Source organism: Apaloderma vittatum, unplaced genomic scaffold (assembly GCF_000703405.1).
Source record: "Apaloderma vittatum isolate BGI_N311 unplaced genomic scaffold, ASM70340v1 scaffold3608, whole genome shotgun sequence".
Taxonomy (NCBI): Eukaryota; Metazoa; Chordata; class Aves; order Trogoniformes; family Trogonidae; genus Apaloderma; species Apaloderma vittatum.
Genome location: NW_009730057.1, coordinates 1700 through 22981, shown reverse-complemented (window position 1 = coordinate 22981; position 21282 = coordinate 1700). Strand labels below are relative to the sequence as shown.

General features: G+C 36.7%; 2 protein-coding genes across 2 annotated transcripts in view; both read left to right on the top strand.

The window, feature by feature from the left end:
• The window catches only part of INTU (inturned planar cell polarity protein), a 38141-nt gene extending 27291 nt beyond the window's left edge, over positions 1–10850 (top strand). Inside the window, exons 8-15 of the mRNA XM_009874632.1 lie at positions 15–68; positions 1471–1533; positions 2565–2786; positions 3325–3747; positions 4195–4292; positions 4818–5007; positions 8860–9014; positions 10739–10850. Coding sequence (XP_009872934.1) covers positions 15–68; positions 1471–1533; positions 2565–2786; positions 3325–3747; positions 4195–4292; positions 4818–5007; positions 8860–9014; positions 10739–10850 — 1317 coding nt within the window. The remainder of the gene's footprint in view (positions 1–14; positions 69–1470; positions 1534–2564; positions 2787–3324; positions 3748–4194; positions 4293–4817; positions 5008–8859; positions 9015–10738) is intronic.
• Positions 10851–16176: 5326 nt separating this feature from the next.
• LOC104277857 (ADP/ATP translocase 4-like) lies at positions 16177–20595 on the top strand. Its single transcript, XM_009874633.1, is given in 6 exon segments — positions 16177–16188; positions 16767–16884; positions 17161–17229; positions 17232–17322; positions 17578–17700; positions 20421–20595. Coding segments are annotated over 6 exon segments (588 nt in total).
• Positions 20596–21282: the final 687 nt, after the last annotated feature.

The following is a 21282-nucleotide window of genomic DNA, read 5'->3' as shown; positions in this document are numbered from 1 at the left end:
TTCAAACTTTTCAGATGGAAATTGACACAGCACTGAGTGATCTGGAAGCAGCTGACTTTGCAGAGCTGGTAAAGGGTTTTATTTTTGTTGTTTATATTGCACAGTATCTTTTTGCATTGATGTCATAATCACTAGTTTAAAAAACAAGTAATTCCAGACTAAACCCCCCCTTTTTTTTTTTTTTTTATTTGAGTGGGAGTCAAAGCCCAAGGTATGTTATATTGGTTTTGTTTTACGATAGCTCACTTTGACATCTTCTGTTCAGCCTGAATTCTCCACGGTTAATGTTATAACCTTGTTTATAATCCTAAAAGATTAGTCACTGAAAACCTATGATTTACTATAATATAAGTCTGTGGGATGCCTGCAAGGACACTCTAATTTCAACATGGATGGTTGTTGCTACCTTTCTTTTTTTGTCTAGATATTTTATTCCCGAACAATTGTGTATAAACCTGAGAACCTCTGTGGAGCACTGAGAACTTAATTTTGCAGTGGACAGAAAGCAATTACAAGTCATGCTTATTTTGAATACTGTTGGACAAGATAGTGATTCTCTCAAGTATCTGTTGCTGCACATGCCCTTGACTGCACTGTATAGGACAGTGAGATTGAAACACATGGAAATTTCAATTTTACTTTCCAGTGAATGAGCTTTCTTTAAACTGATGTTCCAGAACAGTTAGTTTAAACTTATGTTCTTTATGAGTAGATTGTAACTGAGCGTAAAGGTCATTTGTTTGATCACATAGTTAGCATAACAATTTGGGACATGCATATTCTTAATTACGAAAAATAATTAACAATTTTGACAACCTAAAATATGAAGTAGGCAGACAATGTAGTGCATCTTGCAAAAGAATAAAAAAAAAAGGAAGACTCACTGTAGTGAACAATCTGGGTGATTATTTCCAGAAATCAATGCTCATCGTTTGTAGTTCTGTGTTTTGCACAGAAATTGATTGTACCCACTTGATTTAAAATACACTCTTTACATTAAGATAGTGTTACTAACCCGAGAGCACTGGGCATTTGGCTTAAAAGATAATGAATGGGTATATTTTGAGTACAATGTCAAATACAGAAAAGAATCCTTTAACTTGGAAGTTTTACTCTAGGAGGGCCTCTGGTGTTCATAGACTTCAGCTACTTTGCTGTCAAGAACTCTGGCAATAGCACATCCTAACAAAAATAGTTTATGGGCAGATAAAAACCTCAATGGAAGATTTGTTACTTCAAGCTGAAAATAGTTAAAGAAAGCTGTAGTGATACAAATCAATAACGGAGGCTAGAAACTGGGTATTTCACTGAACTGTTCAGTGTTAACTGCTGTACTGACAGTAAGATGTGGTCAGAAGTGAAAGTATTAAATAGGATAGTGATTAGCACTGACTGTAATTAACTGACTTGCATTTGGTAAGTAAAACAATTTTCTGAATTAATAATCACACCATGCTGTTTTTTTCACAGTCTGAAGATTACTATGACATGAGAAGATTATATACGATTATGGGCTCTTGTCTCTTCTATAAGGTAATGCTAGTGGTCAAAGTCTTAAGCTGAGGAAAATGCATCTAGAAATCTAATCTAGTCACAGAGTAAATACTTTCAAAACCTCAGAAATTTATAAAAAAAAAATGCATCTTTGCTTTAAACATGTACTTCTAGTAACAGACTTAGAATTGAAACACCATAGCAGAAAAATCATGCCAGGAGGTGATCAGTAAGAACAAAATCCTGTTTTGAAGCTGTGTTATGGGAGTGGTGTGGCTTAAGATCCAAGGACTGGAGAGAGTAATTACCAAGTACTGAGTCTATTCAAATGAGACTGCATGATACTCTAATAGGAATTTTTTTGTTCATTGCCATTTTTAATGAAGATAACAGGTGATGCATCTTTGTGTTTAAATCAGAGACTTGAGAAGTTGAATTGATAGCTTCTTCCACTTTGGCCTCATTTGTTAATGTATATGTCCTCATTAAATGTAGACAGTGTATTCCATGGTGTAAAAACGAAGATAACAGCCTTTGCTTTAAGGAAGCTTATGTCTTAAAGATGTTATCATGGCATTGTTCTTCATGCTGTAGTGTTAAGAAACAAAATTGCTAGTACAAATGGAACTGCACAGTATCTGCCACAACAGCGCTTTAACTGTAATGCCCTTAGTGCTGGAAATAATGTCTCCTTTTTAGTACTTTTATTAATTCTAGTGAAAACTCAGTATGATTTTTGTAGAAAGAATTAAATGAGAATTTAAGCACCTTAACTTTGTAACAGTTTTGCAAACTGCTGAAGCCATGCATTTCCCAGCTTGCTTTCGATAACTTCTGTATGATGCTTTATTTGTTTATATTGCAGTATTTTTGGTTCTTCAGATGTGGTGCCAAAGCTCAGTGTTATCTGTCATGCAGCTCTCTTCAAAAAAGACAGTCTCTGGCCAGAAAGCTTACAATCCTGATGCATGTGAAGAATGGATGTCTGTATATGAGAAGTAGTGTTAAGTAATAAGTGGTGGTGCTGTATTTTTGACTGAATACACTCTCTTTTTCTGTGTTTAATTAAGGGTTACTTGATTGGTAATCACTTGCCAAAGGAGGATCTTATTGATATAGGTTTGTATTGTCGGCACTATTGCCTGTTACCCTTGGCAGCGGAACAGAAGATGGGTCAGTTAGTGATCTGGCGGGAAGTATTTCCCCATCATCACATCCAGCCGTGTGAAGATTCACATTTTACAGGATACACTGAACCTGAAGCCAGATACTTTTTACTGATAGTTGGCTTGGTAAGTTAACATTTGCGGTATGCCTGTCCTCTGATGCTCTGTTTTGGTCTTGGGTTGTGTTTTTTTCAGTGAGATCAACACTTTCCATGGGTTTTATTTAATGATTTTACGAAATATGTTGTGTTATATGCCGGGATAGAATTTTGCAGGGTAACTTTTTAATATATGTGTAAAGTTGCAAGTCTAAGTATGAATTCTCTTTTATGCTTTTTCACTTTGAGCATGTTTTATGTTTTCACTTGGAGCATGTTTATGTTTTCAGGCCATTTGTTTCAGAAATGATTTTGGTTTTTTTCAAGTGTGGAATTTTTTAAAGCAAACAATTAATGAGCTTATGAATGTCAGCTTTTACCTTTGAGTGATTAACTTAAATACCATGATAACACAAAGGTCTCTTTGGATCTGATTTGATTAGAAAATTAAGTACCTGTCCTGGAGAGGAGGAAGTAGTGGTGAACGTAGTACTCCATCTTGCCCAAGTGCAAGATGAGACTGTACGTGAAACCAAAGGCTAACGTTGCTCTCTCCATGTTCACAGAGGCACTTGATGCTGTGTGTGCTGCTGGAGGCAGGAGGCTGTGCATCAAAAGCTGTTGGCAATCCAGGACCAGACTGTGTGTATGTAGATCAGGTGAAAGCCACTATACTTCAACTGGAAGGAATCAACGCCAGCATAGAGGAAAGGCTCGATTCTCCTTCTGTCCCACCTTTATCTTGTGCTGACTGGTTCCTTTCTGCCACACGTGACAAAGCGGAGAGCTCGACTACCTCACCCATCCTCAGTAAGCTACAAAATACCTCCAGATCAGTAACCACTCCGGCAAGCAGAAGGAGTCTGTTTGGTGACTCTTCCTTAATGACCCGCAAGCCAAGCCCTACGAGAAGCAGTGGAGGACCCGACCGTGGTAGTGAGGGTCCTGTGGAAGAGGAAGGCAGCAATCCACCGTCCGTAGTGGATCAGGTCTGAGAACAAAGACTAAGAGAATTGATCATGTTCTGGCAGGCTTGGGGAGGTGGTAATTCTTCTAGAAATTCACTCAAGTAAATTCACTAAAGTACATCTGTTGCCTTAGAAAGCTTTGGGTGAGCCTCAGAGCTAGCACATTTGTTTTATCACTGCTTGTAAATACTTGTTTTGCTCCATCACTCAAGTGGGCACAGCTGAAGTACTTGGAAAATATCTCCAAAATAATAATGATGTAAACATAACTTATCAGAACACCTTGCTATGCAGTTGTACAACTGCTTCTAATCCGTTTTAATCTAAAATAGACTATAAAATACATTTTTATCAGTTGATGCCACTGTTTGAGCCTTTTAAAAAAAACGCTGCACTATTTTAAGTGATTTGTTGATTTGATTTGGTTCATTTCTTAGTTTTTGATTCATTCATCTGCTTGTTTTTTAGGCCTCTAGAAAAAAACATACCCTACCAAATCCATTTCATTTAGGAAATGTCAGAAAGAACCTGTCAGAGCAAGATACAGACCTTCTTAATGCTGTCAAGTAAGAAATTATTTTTTTCTAAGTATTTTGTATTTAAGTCCATACTTGGATTTCTTTTGAATATGCACAGTTCACAGAAGTTCCTGCATAATTTTTCTTCTGACCAGAACTTTGCTATGCAAGGTTTCTCAAAAGTGAAGTTCTTAAATGGAGAGCTTGATAAGAGAAGATACCTGTTGATTCAGAATATGTCAGTAGTGTATGCATGTCCCACATACCTGTGACACTGCAAAGTCAAATAAGAGTTTTTTGGACTACACATACATCTTGTGCCTCCTGGATATCTCAGAGTAGGTATCCAAAGCACAAAGAAGCCATGATCTTCCCAGTTCCCACTTGTTATGACAGCACAGTCTACTCTGGTGTTTTGTTTAACCTCTAAGGATTTCATTGTTGTAGGAGTAGGCACCTTTGTTCTCTGTGGTTAGCAGAAAAACAGTTCTGTCTTAAGAAACAAAAGCACGTGTTGTGTGACTGCAATTTCTTCCAATTTATTTTAATATTAAATTCTTCTGTTTTCTTAAGGTTGACATCTGGTCCTGACAATACTCTCTTCCACTATCTATATTTGGAAACGATGCAAGGCATCTTTATTAGTCCAACACACAAAGAAGTAGCACGGCTTGGTGGCTCCATCCACCCTCAGTTAATTGAGAATTTCTATCGTTGCTGTCTTTCAATTCGTGCCGTTTTTCAGCAATCCATGAGGAAAGAAGTATGGAAACTTTTGTTTTCTCTTTCTCTATTTACATGCTCAAGTATTTCAGTATTGTTTTCACTTAATTATTTCAGGTGTATTTGCATGTGTGTCATTGTTTTTAAAGCTCCTGATATTTCTGCTGTTATGGGAGGTTCCTTTTTTGACAACCTGACCAGGTCTGCATGCAGTTAGGGTGCTTTGCCACCAAAAATGCCTTCAAAATAAATACTCCATATCTCCAGTGTAGTATTTTCTTACAAACAACAATCCTAATAGAAAAAAGAGTAACTTAGTGAAAAGTTCTGCATGCTGAGTTCAAGAACTGCAAGTAGCCATTTGAATGCTGGGAGGGGATTTCGGATCGGCAGCCAAAGGAAGTTTAGGTCCTCTCATTTAACAGAACATGCTTCATGACCAGTGACTGTGTGGTCTTGCCTTGCTGTGCTGACAGTGTATCTGAAGAACACCCTGAAAAGGGCCTTTGGTAGTGGTGAGAGAGTTCATTTTTCATGTCTTGGGTCTCTGTGTTACCCAAGGTTACTTACCTGTTTGGCTTCCACTCGTGTCTGTAATCGTTTGTTCACATGGATACAAGATGACTGGCTATAACAACTGATTGCTTTGGGTTATGCTGCCAGGTCTCTTGCGTTTGAGGTTAGCTGGGATGCCAGAACAGGCTATTTCCTTTTCCTAAAGGGAGCAATTCAAGCCTTACTCTAGGCTTGGGCAGAAGCCTGATTCCAGCTGCCAGAGCGTTATGGGGGTACTCGGCATTTAGATTTGACTTTTTAAAATGGACAGATATGAAGTCAGCGACTGCACTGCCTTGTGTTTGATAAAGGATTTCTGCTTGCTTCAAATGATCCATTTGGAGTAAGACAGTAGTAGTAACATGGAAATCTAAATAATAGAATCAGTTTAGGAGATAGCCCTTTCAGATTGGACATTTTAGTGCAATGTACACCTTACTTTGCTGGCAGTTTGGTAACTGCACAGTCAATTTTTCTTTGCATTAACATAACTGGGGTACCATTTCATTTCTGGTAATTTTGTGACCTGTTTAGTCCTTCTGGAAAAGTGAAATAATTAACTGTAAACCTAAGAATACCATGTGTCGGTTGCTAGTTTTAGATCATAAAGTGACAAACTGAGTAAATGAAATGAGAAGTGGGAAGTAACAGTGCAAATTGAATGAACACAGTTTGACTAGAGCAGTATCAGTTGTCTTGAAGATACTAAAGAATTCACTTCAGGTTAGAGTGATGTGCCTTCTGAATCATCTCGGAGTTGTTAAGTGGTAGAAAAATAAGTTCGTTTGGTGGTTTGTTTTGTGACCTTCATGTGACGCTGCAGTTTGGCTGAATAGAACTTGAGCAATGAGTCATGTGTTTTGGGTGCATCTGTTGGGAGACAGAAACCCAAAAGCAGGCAGAGAGAGTACACAATGATTTCTTACTATCAAATGGCCTTTCGTTACAACTGGTATCTAGACAGTCTATAGTTGAAACTGAAAATAAATGGATCAAGAAACCTTTCTTCTATTAGGTGTAGATTACAAAAAGTGAAAAACTCACACTTGGAAGTCAAATCTTCTGTTTTCGCCACAGCTACCCCAGCACTCGTTCTTCTGCCTTCTTCAGCTCTGAGGACAGTAGGCACCAGCAGGGTTTATTCTGCTCTGAAAATCAGAAATAAATGATGAACATGTGTTGCAGAACTAAGTTGGTCTTCTAGAGAAATCTGAGGTAGTTGTTGCAAATAATGCCAAAAATGGCAGGTTGTATTACGACATGAGGAAAACGTGAAAGAATGAATAAGTTTTTCTTAGTCATTGTGCATGAGAAAAAAAAATCAAATACAGAAATATACTATTACACTGATTATTCTTTGACACTAGATAAATATTGTTATAATTGAGGATTTAGAAAATTGCACCGATAATGCAGAATATGAACTGATTGATTAATTTCACCTCACTTTTTAAAAACTGAGAATTTACAATTTAACTTCTAAATGTGTGCAAAAATTGTGAATAAATTTTAAATTGACCAAAAACAAGCTCTTTAGTCGTGAACTCTAAAAATATACGCACTTGTATGCAATAAGCAGCCCTGACTTAATTTTCTTCATCAACATCTTAGCATTTTCTTAGTCTTAAATAAAATCAGAAGGAAAGATGTTTTAATGAATATGGAAGTACAGACCCTCATAGTACTATCAAGTCCCTATTTAATACATTATTTTTCTGGAGTATTTTCAGTATGAATAGCATAGTGTAAGATGTGCTACAGTACAAACCAATGTCAGCTTGAAAATTGCATGATATGACCCTGTTTTTTCAGTGAGGGGGTTCAGACTGAGTACTAAGGTATTCCTTAGGTGTTTTTCAGGAGTAGTATTAGCAAGAACAGGATTTAAAACAATTTTATGTACTAATGAAAGACAGAGCAAAGGTTAAAGGTATAGTGAAATTTCTTCCACTATATGAATTAGATATAATTTAAAATATGTTTTATGAAATGAATCCAAAGCATTTTCTCAGGCAAATACTAATTGTCTGGTTTTTCCAGTGCATTTCAGACTAAGGTGCATTTTACTTAGCTACCATTTTGGAGAAATTAAGACAGCTGTCATGCTTTGACCGTCTTTTCCTCTTTGCATCTGCCTACAATACTGAAGATCTGGAAGATATAGCTTCTGCTTCTGCCTATGGCAGACAAAAGTTCCTTGAGGTTATTTTTTTTTAATAAAACTTTTTTTCGCCTTCTGAAGTAACTGTTTGGAAAAGAAATTTCATTGGCCCATTCAGAGATGCCCTGTCTCATCAACTCTCTTCAGATAGGTTTGTTGCAAAGAAATTTCCACTCCTGTTTTTATAATGCTCTATCATTTGTTATGCTTCAAAAGAAAATAAAGCTTTTTTGTAGTTACAGGGCTATTTACAAGGTTTGTTGCAAAGAAATTTCCACTCCTGTTTTTATAATGCTCTATCATTTGTTATGCTTCAAAAGAAAAAAATAAAGCTTTTTTGTAGTTACAGGGGTATTTACAAAAGAATAATAAATTTGTTTTACTTCAGTGGATCAAGAGCTAAACTACTGACAAGGCCATTGAAAATTCCGCGTGTGTTCATCTCCATGCCCGTTCTTTTTGTTTCTTTTTTTCTGTCTCGCTTTATGATGAAAGTGACCCTGGCTTTATTGCAGTCACAGGACTGTTGACCACCAAAACAGAGGAAAGAGTAAAGTGGGTTTTGTACATGCAGTTTGGTCTTCAACAGGTACCAGGAGTTCAGTTAGAAACAGCTGGAAGTTTTACAAGCTTCTATTCGAAAGCTCTGTACAAAACACAGTCCTAAAAGCTCAACAAAACACAAAAATGCTGTAATTGTCTGTGTATGTAATGCACTCATACTGCGTCAGAGCAGAAATGTTCTAAGAGCTTCAACTGTGCAGTTACAAAAAAAATCCTGTCTTGCCAAGTTTACCCAATAGACTTTTACCCTCACGGTTCTTAATTAGGGAGATGCACAGAGCAAGCAAGATGTGAGCTTTAGCTGTTGTAACACAATTTTAAAGAAGCTGTATTATCTCAGATTGCCTGTTAGAGAAATACTGTTCATCCAGGAGGAAAAAAAGATGGAAAAAGAAAGCATGTGTCTACCTCCACCATGTGTAACAGTGGAAAAGCCTGTTCTTGCAAAAGTAAAAAAGATAAGGATAAAATAATTATGTAAGCAAGTTAGTCTGGGTTTTTGACAGCATTATCATTTGTTAGAGATTTCATTTCACAACATTTTATCAGAGATTTACTGTTTATGCCAAAATATTCCATTGTATACTAACATTTCACCAATTGTTTTTACAGGAGAAGAAAAAAGCAGGCAGTGGGATTTCAGAATTTGCTAAGGCGGCTGAGGACCTCGAGGTGGTAAGAGAACACGGAGTTTTGTTTGAGTGCTCTCCTGACAACTGGACTGATCAGAAGAAACCACCACCAACACTGAGTTACTGGGTTGTGGGGTGAGTCTGAAAGACCAAGGAATGTATTTGTCCTAGAGTTTCTCGTTCTGAATAGGTTGCTCTACCCTTGAAGAATTAAACTGCAGCACATTACAGAAATACCAGAACTGAGGAACTGAGGGAGCTTTAACTTGGGATCTGGGAAAAGGTGTGTTATGCAGCAGGTGGAACATCACACTAACTTGGGTGTGTTAACCGAGGCGAGAGCTGTGCCAGCACAAGGCTCGCACCCTTTGCCAACTCTTCGTACCCTGCGCTTGCTTGCATTGGGAAGATCAAATCAGGTACTTGGAAAGGGAGTTTTTTCTCCTCAGTTTGCTTTCCCAGTTCTGCCCTTGCAATTGTAATAGGATTGTGATTTGTTCTGGTATTTAAACTTAAAGTGATTTTCTTAAGGATGCGTATAGTTACTGTTGTATACCTAAGCCTTATTTGCATGACAGAACAGCATTCTGTCCTAGACATTAAATACTAAAATCAATACATTTTTTCAAGTAAATAAAATTAGGCATAATAATCATAGAATCATAGAACAATTCAGGTTGGAAAAGACCCTTGGGATCATCAAGTCCAACCATTGAATCAAGTAGTATGTTTCATTTCCTCACAATTCAGGAAGTATCACATGTCGTAATCATTTACATCTAGGCCAGTAAGCCCTGTTCTATAGCTACTACTTCTCATTTTGTGCTATGCACATGTTAGCTGCATTAAACAGTCATATTAATAGTCAGTGGACACTATATTTTCTTCTTTTCTATAATCATCTTCTGTATTAGGTATTCCTACTAGATAAACAGAAAGAAAAATGCAAACTCCCATTTAAATGGAAGCTATGCTTTCACTCTGAATAACAAATGTAGCCAAGCGAAGGGGCGAAAGGACGATAAATGATGATGCTTGATTACTTCATTAAGTTATTTTTGACTAGTTCATCTATTGAGCTGTGTAAGCAAGTCAGAAAACAGCAAAACACAGTTTGGAATATGGCATGAGGACTTTTTTTTCTGATAGAAGCAGAGGGAACAGCAGTGAGAGTTATATTGGCCAGGAATAATAATGCAGAAATTCTTTAACAGAGCTTTTGTTGAGCCTGTTTGTGTTCTACTCGGATATTTAAAGAGGGGAAAGAACCTGAACTCTTGTTTCCCACCATGGTTGTACACAGTGGTAGTATGTGTGCCTCTTTGGGTTTGGAAAAATGAAAATCTTTTCATTTAAACATCTGAAAATATTCATGGCGCTATTGATATATTTTAAAAAAGTTTTCCACCTCTGCATTATCAAACAGTATTTGCAGAGCTATATGCTGTGCTATAGTTCTACGCGCCGTTATGCACAGGTATTATTAACAGCTTGGGTATTTTAGCTTTTTCTCTGTGGGAATGTACGTAACTAGATGAATTAAGTATAAAAATTGGTCAATATGTGAATACTGTGTTTGCTTTTAAGTACCTTAATTGAAGCTTGTAGCTTCGAAACTTGGATCACTGCGAACACATCAGTACCATAAAAATAGACCCTGAAAACATGAGGAATTGTTCCCATACACAGTCCTGAGAAAACTGAGTGGAGAATAACTCAGTTTTAAAATATGTTGAAAGAAGATAATGTAGGAGATGCACAAAAAAATTGCTAGCTGTATTACCGAACAACCATGATGTGTCAAATGGTTGAGGAGAAAAGCTAACACCTATGTTAACTTTTTTTTTTTTTTCCCCCAGGAGACTCATTGAACATCCAAAACCTCAAGAGTGTTACGTCTGTTTTCATGACTCGGTCACAGAAGCTGCTGTTGAACTGGCCTTTAAACTGTCCTTTGGCTTAGCTACATAGATGAGCTTCCTGAACCTTCAGCCAGCCCTGCAGGGTGTTGTTATCTCTTCAGAGTATTTCATTATCAATAGAAACTAACGCAGTTGTGGTGCCTGCTATAGCTTTGAAATGCTTTTAGAAATAAATTACCTTGTGGTAATGACACAGGTAAACTTTGCGTGATAATTCTAATGATCTCACCAATTGAACACTTAAAGATTTCAGAGAATGAACATCCCATAAAAATAAGAACTTTGGACTATTTATCCTGATGCTAACTTCATTATATGAAAACATCACATAACTTGTACTTTCACTGCTGCTTGGTGCTTAATATGCAGTGTGTGATGACAGGCTGATATTTTCTAAGTTCTCTGAATATCTGCCCACTGGTGATGGAGGAAAAATAAATATTTCCAATTAAATAAAAATGTTCTTACCTCTAAGGGCATAAATATTGCATGTTTTCAGTAACATCGTATTAATCAAAAGACAAGGAAATATTTTAGCGAACTTATGGTACTTAAGCTACATAAAACAAATTACTTCTTGGTTTTGCCAGTATTGTCTCCTGCACAGTGGAGCACTGTAGTAGGGTTGATGTTTTACTTGACTTCGTGTATTCTAAATATAAATAAGACTTATCTTTGTTAAAACCTGATTTTGAAAACACAAAACAAGATGAGGTCAGGTGGATGATGGTTTGTTTTAAGACCTATGCATGGAGTCAGATAATTTTATATTATATTCCTAATTTCATAATAAAATTTATATTGGCAAAGACCAGTGAAGTGTTGTTATTTTATTTGTTTTACTTAATGTATTTTTCTCATTTGTTTAAATAAAAATTACTTATTTGGGTGAGTCTGCTGCAATTTACACCTGGATATTATTCAAAATGTTCAGTTATATCTGTATGAGGCCAGAGAAGGCAAGATATTTACAAAGTCAGGATGCTTTTACAAATTTCAGCTCTGTTAGAAATTGTTAACATGTTTGTAATTGACACTCCAGCTGCTTCTAAAGCTTCTTGTATTTCAGTTTGAAATTTAAGATTTTGGAGGGGTCTTTTACCCCCAGGCAGCACATCCAGATGTGGTCTTCTGCATGTTTTGTGACCGCAGTGCACTTTTTTCTTTTGTTGTTTCTACTTGCTTTTCATGAATGCTTTCCATAAAGTGCATGACTCAAGTTGCATTTTAAACAATGGGATCAAAAAGTTTAAGTGTTTAGGAAAGTAAATTCAGTTCCATGGGCTCTCATGATTTTTAGATCTTGTTTTCACTAGTAAATTACACTGTTTGGAGTAGTTCTAAAATAGTCAGTCAAATGCTTGTAACTGCCTACTCTCACAGAGTCATTGACAGTTTGTCTTGAATCACTCAAATTACTTTAAGTCCAGGCAGTACAAGTCTTAGGACTGAATTTTAACCACGATTGCAAGTTTTGTTAATCAGCTGTCTCTAGAATTTATGGTTCCTAGATGATGAGACGCTGTTTCAGTTTGAGACATACAAAACTGAGTTACATCGAGAATGGTTTCGATTTGTTCTCCAGATGTAAATCAAGTGATGTGAGAGAGATTCTGTTTGAAAAATAAAAACACCTAAGAATATGGATGACATCTGAATAGCACCTTTTTTAGTCTAAAATATGTGGGGTTTCAATACAAGATTTTGTTGTGGATGGAAGAAGGAACAGGTTTACAGCTTTTACGGAACCTCGGTGTGTGTTGATGGGTTTAAGTGTCTATCTCTGTGGAAGAGGGTATCTTTGCTGACGTTTGTCTCTTGTTGCACTCGTAAAGGCTAGGCGGTATGGTTTCAATGCTAAAAAGAAGGCAGCTAACTTTGAAGTAGATTCTTGTGTTTTGGTTACTTTGCTGCCAGTGTAGTGGGTTAAACTCAGATGACTCAGCTGGACCAAACACAAAACTGCATTAAAGCAGAAGAAGCAGTCTCAGTCTTAACATGAGTGTGGAGAAACTATGAAATGAAGGAAGGTAGGGCTCCTTCAGTACCAATCACTTATTTAGATTGACTTACTCCTTCACAAGAAATGGTACCTTTAACTGAAATAATGGCACTGAGTACGGTACAACTTTGATATTCAAAGCAGTGTATTTCAGCAATGGAATGCAGCAAATTTTGCATTAATTGGGTTGATACCACACTTGAGGAGATTTTTTAGTGGTTACTTTGTTAGTCAACTGAGCAGAGACTCTTATTTTGCAGATTGTTAAGAGCATGTTTAAAAAGAGCCCCAAAGGATGATAGGATTTAATTTCCTACAAAACACAAACTTTTACCAGTTATCTTTGAACCAAATTCTTGTAGTTTTGTAATTCTGAGGAAGATTACAGCTCTGAATTCATGTACAGAATTCATGTTTATGTTAAAAATAGGTACAGAGAAGCTACTGAAGGAGTTAAATAGTAATATTAAGAAAATAATTAATTTTGCCTTTAAGTTACTACTTATTATTATTTAAAAAATACAAAAACTGTTAGCAAAGTTACATGGTGTGTGACAAATAAATGGAGTACTAGGGTTAAAATTACTAATGCTGAGGGACTGTTAGAAACAAAAGTTAGAATTTACCAACATCAACAATTAAAACCATTTGACTGAACAAATACTGTGTTTCAGGCCTTTGTTAGTCTCAAGTCAGGAAATGTAGGGGAGGTCAAGCAGTTGAGAAAACAAGTGTTACCAGCAATCTAGAAGGATTTGGTGCTTCTGACCTGCATGGGTATAAATAAAATGACTAAAATTGATTTACCTGTCCTGTGAGATGCTTATTAATGTATAATCTGTTGAACTCCCCTTCGTTTTACCTGGTTTTGTATTTTCTAGCCTCTGGCTGGGGAAGAGGGGTTGGTTTGCACAGCTGACAGAAGCTTCTGGAAGTTGCTGAGGCCCCTCTGAAGCAACTGCACTGGCTCCATGGTGGGCTGCAGGCATTGGAAGGAGTCAGGGTGCCAGGCAGAGGAGGGGGTGAGGAGCGCTTGCCTTTTGGTGCATCCCCACAGGCTTCTCTTTGTTTATTTGGCACTAGTGACAATCACGCTTCCTGCTGCTTTTCGTTGTGGTAGTTCCAGAAAAGCAGCGTTCACCTGATATCCTCATGTTCATGTGTCGGAAAGCATGATCAAACCAAGAAATGAAAGCCTAGTTTTGACTTTATTTTCAAAGAGTCTGCCTTCACCCATAGCAATATGAGAAAATTAAGATGTTTGAAAGAATAGCATGGTTAGGCCTTACAGCGATCACTTCGTTGTCATTGCTTAGCAAAATCGAACATGGCCAGTCCAAGGTCTGTGAGTATCCTTACATACATGCTTTTTCTTCTCATAATCCACAGATTTATTCCTGAGCTACCCCCTCAGCAACATTTAGCTCCTTATTCCTTTATCTTAGTGTCCAGAGGGATCCTTACTTTACTTAAAAGAAATAAAATACTTGGTTAGAAAAGATATACTGTTTCTGATACCTGTATAAACCGTTTATCGTTGCTTTAATGTGGAGTCTGAGCATCCCCTATGGGAGTGAAAATGCATAGGCAGGCTACTTCAGGAAAACAATTTCAATACAGTTCCGTGAAGTAATTCTACTCTTCTGCAGTTGTACTGTTCTGGAGTTTATGTGGGTATCCTTAGTCTTAGGAAATGTTTTTTACAAGATCAGTTTCTTCTTCCGTAGGATTTTTCAGCTTTCGGGGTGGCAATTTGGCAAATGTTAGATGGTATTTCCCAACACTGAGTCTAAACTTCGCTTTGTAGGATAAATGCAAATACATCTTCATATCCAAAATGGATAAACAGATAAATGATCTCTTGAGTACAAGTTCTATTTAATAAACAAGCTAGATCTGGTAAAGAGCTGTGCTATTCTTTGTTTCAGCATGGCAGGTGCTGGTATACCGATAAGATTTTGTGACAAACATTTTACAACAAGAGGAATCGTGCACGTGTCTGTGTAGTTTTTGTTGAAGGTAATCTGGTTTTCATCTTTAATAAATAATAACTTTGTAAGATGCATGTAAATAACCGAGATCAGAAATGTCAAAGTTATGTTCAGAATATGTAATTATTTTGGAGTTAACTGATCCAAGTATTAAAAGGGGTATTAAAAATCTATGTTTCTGGGCTTTGTCAAAAATCCCAATTAAGTTCTCACAGTAAAGATTGCATTAACTTGTACTCTAGACTCAAAAACCTCTTAGTTTATAATTTCCCTCGTGAAACTACAGATACTTTGATTCCTGTGTGTGAATTTCTTGGATTGTCCCTTTCAAGATTAAGTTTCTCATATTTTTTTCTACTTTATTTTCTTGATAGTCATTAGTATATAAGTGTCAAAAAATTTTCAGATTTTTGAAATCCACGTTGTTGCTGTATATAAGTAATATTTCACAATGAAAACCTATTTATTGACAGATAAAAAGCTAGAAACATACTTATGATTAGTTAGACTGTTTTAAGAACTTATTTTCGTATGATGCACTAGAAAAGCAACAGTTTCAGGTTGCTTTTCTGAAAAAGGCAATTAAACTTTTGGGCTATACTGCCATACTTTGTAATTCTGTGTGCTTCTGAGAAGTCCCTAAACTTGGATAGATTCTTGCAAGACACAGAGGTCTACACCCACTGAATTAATTACAAGAAATCTTGGGTCTCGGAACATATAATGTTGATAGTGGCACTTGACAAACTGCATAGAAGTCATTCGTATCAGCAGAATGGAAAGTAAGTTCTTTATATCTCATTTGTTTCATGTGAATATAGCTGGAAAAATCTGCTTTACTTGTGTATGTTTTGAGTTAGCTGTTTTAGGATTTCTTTTGTTAGCTTTTGATAATTAGGGAAAAAAAAAAAAACCCTCAACCATGATCTGTACTTTCTCTTGCTGACAGTTTTTTACTGCAGTGCCAAAAACTTGTCTTGCCACAGGCTTTTCTGGTGGTGCTGACCAGGAGGTATGCTGTCAGTCATGGAAGTTTGATTAATCTTGTATTAAATGCAAATTTTTAAGCAGTCCTTTTTTCATTTAGAGCCACTTTGTATGTAAAGAATTTAAGGTTGCTGTTTTCTTTCTTTTGTTATAGTGCAAAAAGTAAACCATGCATATTTATAGTTCTCCAAATCTCCTGTCTCCTAGTGTTTCCAGATGGCTTACATGTGTATGTGCTTTTGACTCAAATTTTAGAAACATTCCATAAATAGCACTCAAGATTAATTTCTTCAGAAGTATAGTATTTAGCCAAGTAGCATATCCATTGTTGAAGCTCAGGGTATTTGGATGCTTTCTCACATGTTTTGTGTAGCATAGGAAACGGGGAAGACGATATGGTTACATGCGTGAGTTTTTGCTTAGCTGGATTATCTTAAAAAATAAATCAATAATTACTAAAACCTTTAGATTGTCAAGTGCAAAGGAACTTGTGTTAAAGAAGACAGGCTGTATTTACGTGCCAGACACTTGGTATTGAAAGTAATCCTGGCAGAGTCAAGCATCTTGAGATTGCAGCTGCCCCCTCTCCTGCTTCCTGCTACAAGTACCAACAGTTCGGGCAGCCCCATGAGCTCAGGCAGGTTGCAAAGCTTTCCGTATGACTAATAAAAATATTAGAGCAGTTAAGCTATGCTAGACTCTGGACTACTGCAGGTACAGCATTCCTGTTAATGAACCAGCAAATAAGAAGAGATTCTGGGTATATCTGCAGGAAATCTTTACAAGTGGAAATTTTGTAATGGCCCAGTAGGAGTGCTGCTCCGAGACTGATGCGTTTCTTTCTTATTTTGTAAATAATACAATGGTTTAGATAGATTTAATCTTCATGGTTCAAAGTTTTGTTTAGTATCGATAACAAAGGTTAGTATTATGGTATTATGATACAGTGTTTTCATAACTGCGTACAGCAATTTTGGTGTTTCAGTTCTGGAAATGTTTTTTGGCAAAGCTGGCTTCTGGCAGGACAGCAGGAGCAACATTCACGTGTGTCATGTACCCGTTAGACTTGACATGAACTCATTTAGCTGCTGATAGTGGGAAAGGTAGTGAAAATCTCTTAAATAATAGTTTCAGTTTTATCTGATGTGCCTCAGGTTGTTTATATTTACTTCCTTTTATAGGTAGACCAATAAGCCAATAGTATTAGAATTCTTTCTGTTACTTAAAGATTGACCGTTGTGCAATTCCAAAGTTAAAAGTACTATTATGGTTTGTTCACAAGTGGATGAAACAATGATATGTTTTCAGTCACGCAGAGTAGTTGGTTTTGAAGAGAAGGGCTTCTGCAAAGCATAACCATGTGCATAAATTTATATTAGGTGCTGCTGAGCGGCAGTTCCAGGAACTTGGTGCCTGTATTACTGAAATTTCCAAGACAGATGGACTTCCTGCCTGTAGCAGGGTTTTGGTGTTTCCCGACAAGGAATCATTGTATATTAAGCCTCCTGTTTCAGATGTTACAACACCATTAGGTTAGGCTTTGCAAGCAAAAATGCACGGGTTTTAAGTCTTTATCATGATACTTTAAATATTTATTATGAACTAATGAAGGTATTAGTTACAGCTGTTGCTTTCAAAGTTATTTGTGCTCAATAGAGTATTATTACTGAAAAGCTATGTCAGTTTGCAATAGGATTAACAACAGAAATGATGAACGTTATACTTGATACCTGCTGGATTTGACATTTTCACAGATTTTGCACAGGCTTCCCTTTTTGTTTTATTTTGCAGATATCACTGCCAAATCTGAAGCCAACTCCATTTCTTTCCTTTTTCGTTGCTCAAGTTGTGACTACTTGCTCAGGAATGCTGTCTTATCCTTTTGACAGTGTCAGGAGATGTGTGATAATGCAGGTACAGTCTAGCTTGCTATTTGTTTCTGAAAAATACTTACTAGATTTTTCAAGTTTGATGTGTTAATTGAAGTACTGTATAGACTTACAGCAGGCAAGACTCTATTGAGAAAAAACAGTGGAAACATCTCCAGAAAGACAAGGAGAAAAATGAAATAATAGTGTTGTGGGTGTCTGGTAAATGTATGTTCAGTTCATGGCTTGGTGAGGCCTTTTATTAGTGACAGCATCTGCTTTCTTTTTCTTACTCAGAAGCCAGTAATTGGAATAAGAGAGGTTTGTGGGTGAAAGAATATCCTTTATTAGCCCAGCTAATGCAGTTAGAAAAATAATCTTTGTGGCACACAGCTGTTCTTCAGGTGCCAGGTAGAATGAGCTTCAAAGCTCAGTACAAGATGAGAATTATTGCTCTGCATGTGATGAATATGAGAGTGTATTATTAGCAATTAAAGTTGGAGGCTTGTTGCTAGCTATTTACTACGTACTTCAGTAGCATCTGAAGTACACTTAACAAATTCTTGATGTGAAGGAAAAAAAAAAAGCAAACCACAGAAGTGTTCTTGAAAAATGAGGACCTTGTTCCCTGCATCCTTGAGGAAGTTTTGCCATCTGCTAATAAGAGTTATTAGTTCTGAAAAAGTGTCAGGTCTATCAGTTTTGTCTCAGGAGTATCTTAATTTCTCTCAGTATTCCAGAAAGTCAGAAGAAAATCAGAATAAATGTTGGCATATAACTGCCCTAGATGCTTTCAAAAACTCCTAGGAAATAATTAGAATTTTATGTAATTCCTGCATACTGCTCCTCTAAATAGCAGAAATCCTTTAAGTTTACAGTGGGCAAACTCCATTAGCACGACTGACTTCTTCCTGTCAGAGTAAATATGATTTCACTGTTTTTAGATGCTGCTTTATCTGCTTAATCAGTAGCAGAAAAGAAAGAACTGCCTGTATTTCTGGTAATTACCTTACCACTAGGATAGAGAACAGTATCAAGATTATTAAAAACATAAATTATATCAAATAAAGTGATGGGTTTACTAGCACGAAAGAGGATAAGAATGAGAGGACATATATGTTGTAGACGTATAAATACGTTTCATGTGTTGACCTTGTTTCATTTATGTAGTTTTGAAGTTTCAGGTACAAATCAAGCTGTTGAGTATCATTTTTGTTGTTTGGGTTTTTATAATGATGCTTATCCTCATCCAACAGAAAACCCTGAATTAAATATAACGCGTTTTATTTCCTCAGTTAAAAGTGCATTTGCCAAGTGGGATAACTTTCTGAAATAAAGAGCACGGTACAGTTACTGCTTTCTGTAAAGCTGATTTCCCTCAGCTAAGCAGTAATAACCATGACTAAATATCCTTTCATTTGCATATATTCATGTTGATTCAAACCAAAATATTTTAAATGCTTTTTATGTTACTATGCGTATTTATATTGATTTATATGAATATTCATCACAAATATAATTCCTGCTTTTATTACGTTCAGGAAATCGACAGTGATCTCATACCTCGAGATTTCAGGTAGATTTGACTTGAAATGTAGCTAATTTCAGTTAAATCTTCAACATTAAGTAAAAAAACCTAGAGTTTGTCTTCCAGTTGAATTTCACACGGGGAGGGATTTGGATTAATCTCTCCCACAAAGAGTGCTTTTTTGGTTTTGATTGTTTGGTGGGGTGTTTTTTGCTAGTGAAGACAAAAACCAGTGTCAGTTCCTAATAACAGTCCTGAAGCAACTGTTGTTCCAAAGTAGGAAGTATTTGACAGTTTACCAAGCACATGTACAAAAAAAAAAGCTTTGTCAGAGCTGTGGTGTTACCTAGAGTATCTGAGAGATTGGCTGCTGTCATCCTGCTGAGTTCCACGGTGGGCAAGAGTCTTTCCCAAGTGCTCTGCTGTGCTGAGAAGGGCTGTGTTTACCTTGTTGTTGAGATTTTAAAAACTGAAAGGAGTGGCCATGATTTTCAGTCATACTACACTTGGAAGAAGCTGAATGGAGAATTCGGACTTTGAGCTCTGACCCGTGCAGCAAGTCATACGTGTGGATGTGAACATTCAATTCCTGCCATCCTTGATTTCCTTCACCTCTTAGCACCTGAAGCAAGTTCTAGTGAACATACTGCTGAGGTCTGAAACTAAAACATCCTCCGTTTTGCTTTGTTTTGGGTTGTTGAGCAAATCAATGCTCAGAAACAAGGTGGAGTACACATGAAAACTAGACTGCCCTTCTTCTTAGCCTGCCTATGTTTTTACATGATGGTGCTAGTCAAGACCTTAACATTTTTTAGAGGATTCTATTGTTTATTAATGAACTGAAAGCTGCTTGGTATAAAAGTATTTCAATGGTACTAAAGAAGGAAGAAAAAAACCCAAAAAGGCGCTGTGAAAGTTTTAATAGCATTGAGGCAATTCAGAGCACCCTTAGGACTGGAGTGACCTCATTTAATTCCTAAGCCTTCTCCTTACCCAGTAAAGCTTAAAAGAAGCGTAAGAAGAAGGATCACAGCCATTCTAAATTTAGCTATTGGAACCAGCTAAGAGAGCATTACATCAGATAAATATTTATTAGTTAAAAGATCACTCTTTTTTCAGTAAATGAAACAGTAGGAAAAAGTCCCTTAGTGTTCTTTACTAAAGAAAGACAACTTTTGCCAGGCCTCTCAGTTTCTTTCTCAGCGCAGTGCAGTAGTAATTTGTCCTGTTTATTTGTGTGCAGAGGGGGCGGGACTGGACATCAGTGTAAAGAAACCGTTGAGTGCTTTATGAAAACATACGAGCAAGAGGGAATTAATGCTTTCTTCTGTGGACCGTTCTCTAACATCCTGTGTGGAACAGGTGGAGCCTTAGTATGAGTTCTTTATAATGAAATTACAGACTTCTTTTTATCTTGATGTTTCGGAGATTTCAGGATCTGATTAGTGAGTGAGCACCTATTCTGTTTGAACAATGTTTGTGAAAGAATTCTCATGGCCTGCGTAGCACATTTTTAGTGTATATGTTAAATAAACAATACTTTTAAGAAATTATTTTTATGTTTTTTGTGACTAAGCATGTACTAAATTAACTAACATTTTTTCAGTGAATTGAAGTGCATTGTGTTCATATCATTCAAGAAATGAATCCAGGAAAATACTTGTCTCTGGGTTAAAATTCTCAGTAACTACATGTTATACATCTTGAATTTTAAACTCCGCTATGTACCTGAATATATTTTGGTAACAGCAGTTTCTGTAGCCTGTCAGCAGTGCCTATTGTAAGCAAACGTTATCTATCAGCCTGCTACAGCTTCTCTGTGCACTGCAGTAAAAAGAAAACCTCTTTCTAGCCTGTTGATGTGTTTTCATGGTGTTTTAAAGTCTATTCAGCAAAGGAGATTTTGTTTGTTTGTTTTAAATTGGCATTAAGAAGCAGTCACTTTGCGCTCTGTCCCATCTGTCAAACAACATTGGTAAGGCTGTAGCTGGGCTGGCTGGCAGCATTTTAAGCCAAAATAGAGCCCCAAAATGTAGAGACTCAAGCATCTAGAGATTTAGAACACTTAATACATTATTTCCTGAAGAAATTTAAAAAGGCTGAGG